We start from the raw sequence: 6000 nt of genomic DNA on the forward strand, positions 1-6000 counted from the left end.
TTCAATTGGAGAGACAAATGTCGCAATAGTTGTTAACTTATCGAGACGTCCCTTGCTTCCGCCGTGTCGGGGAATGTTACAGATCGTTCTCTCTTTTTCTACGTTATAGCCATATGCGACCGGTATTTTTTTGTTACTCGGCTTCACCTGACGCGGCCGGGTTCGCGGCTGTCAGGTCGCTAATTTATTAGAATATAATAAGACGATATATGTACTGGGCGCCAACTGATTTTTATAAAACCAGTAAAATTAATAAGGTCTCAGGGGGTGGATAATTGGGAGGACCCTTTTTATATAATATTGACTATCGGAACAATACTATACTCTACATAATATAGACGATCGACAAGATATGATTGAGAAATAAATAAAAACGTTAGATGAAACTTCCAATACTATATAATATAAATTTGCTTTAGGCAGAATTGTACAAGTTTAGAGTACTCGCAATTCGCGACGGGAGGTCTCTTACTCTGTCAGCCTTTAGTGGGTATATTATTTTGCAGTCTCAACTGTAACCGTCTACGGATGATAGTATTTTATGAAACGGCGATCCGGCTTCTCGGGAGTTGACTCCTGGATCCTCCTGTTAACTTTAGACAAGCACAGCCATCACAAGAGTGCCACACGGTGATCCTGCTCCTTCGAGCATAGACCGGGTACGGTGCCGTCGGTCATTTGCGCATGCGTTCCTTGCCATCGATGGATCGATGTCAGTCGATATTTGATGCTGACAGTCGATATAATTGGGCATACGCCCCTGGTCATCGTCCATCCTCGTCTGTTCTATGGGTGGAAACACACCTCGCTGTTCTCTCTTCGCTCCCATCCACATCGGTCGTCTTCTCACTGCGTCTCCTTCGTCCACAATTCGGTGACCAGAATTGAGAGAACCTTCCGTTTGTCGAAATATGAGCAGTACAAGGTTTATAGTGCAACAATTCAATAATATAATACAATAATTTAACAATTCATACAACAGTTTCAAAAATCAATGATAACTTTCAATAATTTCAAGCATTTCAATGACATATTAATAGTATATAGAAAAATATAACCACGTATAAACACGAACATTTACCAAATAAATATATATATAATAAAATATTTACAATATTTGTATTATTACAAATACTTCCGACGAGCCGGATCACGTCGACGTTGGGGGAATAAACTTACACTGTCACACATATCTGCAGCGAAGTATTATTTCAACTCCTCAGGTACGCCAGTCTGACGGTGCGCCACGTCACGACCATGATCATCGCCATCTGGCTGGTGGCCGTGATCGTGGTGGTCTTGCAGTCGCAATTCGACCTGGGCCCCGATTTCTGTCGCCGGCGGATCAACAGCATCTCGATGGAGCAAGCAGTGGGCGCGGGGGTGCTGGTCGGGTTGCCGGTTCTCATAGTGCTCGTCTTGTACGCGAAGCTGGTGATATACGTGCGACGCGTGATGCGGGGTCCGTACAAGCCGCCAATCACCTTCTCCTGGGACTACGAGCTCACCAAGGCGAACATATTCAGCTGCCAGCTGTTCGCCTTGTTTTGGCTGCCGTTTGGCCTGGCGATGTGCATCAATTCTTTCAAGTCGATCAACCCCCGCGTGTTCTACCATCTGTCCTGGTTCGCGCTGTCCAAGTCCTGCTTAAACTGCGTCGTCTACTGTCTGGACCGGCACTTCCGCTGCGCGTACATCAAGCTCTTTCACTACTGCTGCTGCAAGACCTCCGTGAGTTTCTCGAGGCGACCCCGTGGCGGCGAGGGTGGCAGGAATTCCAGCGACGTGCGCCTCAGGGTGCACATCATCCACTCGTACGCGAGTCCGTCGTCCTGTCGTCCCACCGTCGCCAGGCCCAATGGACGTGACGTCTACGAGCTCTAGAGCGGACGCAGCTGCTGGACGCGCGAGGCTGAACGTGAACGTCATTGATGAAGAGGCATCTTCACTGGACGCTGATTGCGCGACGAGTTGGTTTCTCGCGAGGTCTCGGACGATCGTTGAGTCCAGGTGAAGCTGCCCGGTGCGGCTGCCTTCGATATGACCTTATAAGGAGTATTCGTTGGTCCATCTCCTCGATTCCCGCGACTCGTCCTCCGATAAATTATTCTGCGAGTTTTTACGAGTCCGGGAGAAACGCGAGTCCGTTCCAGGTGGAGTAACGAGAGTTTGAGCGCGATTGAAGGCACGACGTTGTCGCGTAAATCTAGTGTGGCTATCGATACGCATCGCCGGCTTTCTAGACCAGTCCAAGTTATCCGCGGACTGGATGACTGTTACTTTTCAGCAACCCGCGAAGCTGCTGTCACTCTTGACTAATATAATATAATAGCTCTGCTTTGTGTACTCCTTTGTAAAAAGAATTTACGAGGAGAAAATATCGGCACTAAGAATGATCGTTGCAGTGTTTAGCATTTAATCAATCCTCGTGGAGAGGCCGAGGATCTCGTCGGACCTGGGAAGCAGACGTTTGAGGTCGGAAGTGCACGTTTTTCACGCTGACACGAATGCTTGCCGTCCAGTGGAAAAATCTCGTCGAAAGAAACGACGACTGCGGAGTTGTACGTTACGATATACCTGTGAACTGAGATGGAACACGCTCTCTGATTGTTCCAGGCAGACAATGTCGGAGGATGCTTGATGATCGATTTATGCGTGCAGCGTCTAGCGCAGAGGGACGCCATTGGAGATTTTCAGACGCGGATATACTCGACCGTAGAATTCTCATGTTCCTGACATTATCGGATGCGTTTATTTCAGACGTTGCACTTTATCTCATTTATCGCGGAGCGTCGGTTTTCGGCAGAGAAACGCGGACGGGAACGCTGCTTCCGCGAGATTTCATTTTGCGGTAGGGAAGGAAGGGAGGAAGGGACAAGTGTCTCACTCGCGACAGCATTTTATCTGGCAGCAGGACGGGACGTGAACGGGTGAACCGCGGACGAGAGAGGGAAAATAAGGTTTTTCCAATCTCGATTAAATTTCTCGACGGAGCTCGCTCGGGCATTCCGGGAAAAGCAAGAGGGGGGGCACGAAGTTATACCGCTGGAGGGGAATAATTTACGCTGGTGCGCCGTAAGTTCGTCGTGTGTGAGATTTAAGCTTAACGAACACACCCCGGTAGCGTCGCGGAGCGCCATATCCCGAATTATGGTGCTGCCGCGGCGCACGAAGTCGGCCGGATGAAGATGGAAATGCCGTAACGCTTAAGGAGGTGCTTGGCGGCGCTCATCATCCCCCAAAGTTAATAACATTTCGGTAACGAGGTGTAGTCACGTGGATTGGATAAGGGCGATCCGATGTGATAAAAGGCGGCAATAATATCAGCTGGAACTTTCGCTATTTCGCTCGTCCGTCGGGCCCCGACGGGCTCGGCGATCTAATCCTTTTAAAAAGTCGAGGGAAAGCCTCCCCAGCCGTTTATTATGCAAATCGAGAACGGGATCGCACTTGCGAGGAAACTTCCTTCAGTAGCGATCGGATGGAGATTCAGGTGTCAGCTGAATATCGTCGCCTCATTGGCGAGATTTCGAGCATCGAAGTATGATACGACGCGGGCACGCTTGAAACGTGCGCCTCGAAGCGGATCGGCGAATGCAATCCTGATGCTGTATGACGGTTGCATAAACTCGCATAATCCGGCCTCGAAGTTCTGCTCGACGAACGTCTACTTGTTCGTCTCGTGTTCAGGTCGACTCGCTGCTTGTTCCGGAACCGGGAGAGAGAGAGCCCCGCAGCGTTGCCTCCGATCTACTTAATTTCCAACAGATACACACACACACACACACACATACACGTACATATCGCACAGAAAACGTGATTCCCGACGATTAATTACGTATGTTGGCCCTCGACATATCTGATTACGAATAATTGCCGTAACTCGTTACTGCCTCTGTGATCTCGACGCGGAGATAACTGGACGGGCGTCCACGCGTAACCGGATTTAGCGCTCGAAAAAAAAAGACCCCGAAGGGAGAGAGAACTCACGTTCGACGCCGTCATATCCGGCGCGCGCGAACGAGAAAATGCAGCGCGCCGCGAAAAAATACGGGGGACGTTAACGCGAGAACGTGTCCTCGTGCGACTGGTTCGTACCCCCGACGCGATCCCTCGCGCACTTTCGTGTAATCGTCCGGCGAGTATTGCCGTACCAATTATTCTGGAAAACGATGCCATTCTTCAGTCCGGTCGGGCAATTCGTTACGTACCGCGCGCGCGGCGACGCGATCGCTTTGCCGTGTCGCGTTCCTCGGGACAGACGGGACAGACGTTTCAGGGACCGCGATTTATTTCGCAGCCGTTTTGTTGGAGAACGCTCGCTCGCTCGCTCGTTTGCTCGCTTGCGAGTGACACCGGTGTCCGCTGTACGCGAGAACGTGCTTGCTCCGTCCATACGCGCCACGAGTATCGCGAGTATCAGATTTGCCGGTGATATCTCCGGGTAAGGGAAGGCTTCTTTTCGTGATCCGTTCCCAGCGTTCGCGACGTGCCTAAATGAGATAAGTTGAATTAAATTCCAAATTCCGCGTGCTGTACATACATATTGTTCGGATGTGTTCACGTTAAATGCGTTCGCGGAGTTTCTTGTTTGCAAGCGAGCGGAATTGTCTAAGCCAATAATACGCGTTCAGTTACACAGTTGTCGGAAAATTCATTCGTCTTCTGTCGATTATATCGCTGATCGCGTATGTTCGAGCACACATATCTGTCATGCTTTACACATCTGGAAGTTTATTCCGTTTGTACACACATATACATATATTGGGTTGGCCAAAAAGTAATTGCGTTTTTTTTTATATAAATAAAAGGCGAATTTTTCATGGGAAACAAAAACTTTATTAAACAATATATTGTCCATTTTTTTGGATTATCTTTTGCCATTTTTCAGGCAACTTCATGATTCCGCGCTCAAAAAAGTTCTTAGCTTTTTCAGCAAAAAGCAATTCCAACAACGATTTGATATCCTCATCAGCAGTAAAGGTTTTACCATTCAAGGCGTTTTGCAAAGAACGAAACAAATGGTAATCTGATGGTGCCAGGTCTGGCGAATATGGTGGATGTGGTAACATCATGGTAACACATCCCATCCAAGCTGCAACAATTTTTCACGAGTGACCAAACTTGTACGTGGTCTAGCGTTGTCATGGTGAAACACAACACCTTTGCGATTCACCAATTCTCGACGTTTCTGTTTGATGGCATCATTTAATTTATCCAGTTGACGACAGTATACGTCTGAATTAATGGTTTGATTCCTTGCAAGCAGCTCAAAATACACAATACCTTTAAAGTCCCACCAGACTGACAGCATAATCTTTCTTTGGTGAATATCTGCTTTTCAAGTGCTTTCAGCAGGTTCATCACGCTTGCTCCACCATCTTTTTCGTTTGACGTTGTTGTAGACGATCGATTTTTCGTCGCCTGTTATCATACGTTTCAAAAATCGATCATTTTCCTCACGTTTCAAAAGAGAATCGCAGATGTCAATACGCTTAGTGAGATGAATTTCTTTGAGCTCATGTGCTACCCAAATATCGAGCTTACTAATGTATCCAAGTCGTTTTAAATGGTTTTCAACACTCGATTTCGACATGTTAAGATTCTCAGCAGTCTCTCGTGTCGTTAAACGCCGATTGGAATCGATCAGTGTCTTTATTTTGTCATCATCAATTTCGATTGGCCTTCCTGAGCGTGGTGCATCTTTCACATTAAAATCTCCAGATCGAAATTTAGTAAACCAATTTTGACACTGCCGCAGTTTTAAAGCATCTTCGCCATATACATCACATAACTTTTTATGAGCTTGCACAGCGTTTTTCCCTTTTCGGACGTAATAAAACAAAATATGAGGAAAATGTTCTTTTTGATTTTCCATTTTGAAATCGACGGCAAACAAACAATTGTTAACGAAATCGTGTATTATTGTGAATTATATTTGTGCTGTGAAGATTTTATTCAAATATACACTTTTTAATGTTCAAGACATGTACGTCCATC

The 6000-nt window shown here is 47.1% G+C and overlaps 1 protein-coding gene across 3 annotated transcripts in view; it reads left to right on the forward strand.

Moving 5' to 3' along the window:
• LOC105279013 (beta-1 adrenergic receptor) overlaps positions 1-3965 on the forward strand; it is a 164485-nt gene extending 160520 nt beyond the window's left edge. For all 3 annotated transcript variants that reach the window (XM_011338509.3, XM_011338510.3, XM_026972478.1), the window contains one exon: positions 1224-3965. In XM_011338509.3, the coding sequence (XP_011336811.1) occupies positions 1224-1884 (661 nt within the window). In that variant the 3' untranslated portion in view covers positions 1885-3965. The remainder of the gene's footprint in view (positions 1-1223) is intronic.
• Positions 3966-6000: the final 2035 nt, after the last annotated feature.

The sequence above is a fragment of the Ooceraea biroi genome, chromosome 9 (genome assembly GCF_003672135.1).
Source record: "Ooceraea biroi isolate clonal line C1 chromosome 9, Obir_v5.4, whole genome shotgun sequence".
In the NCBI taxonomy this organism is placed as follows: Eukaryota; Metazoa; Arthropoda; class Insecta; order Hymenoptera; family Formicidae; genus Ooceraea; species Ooceraea biroi.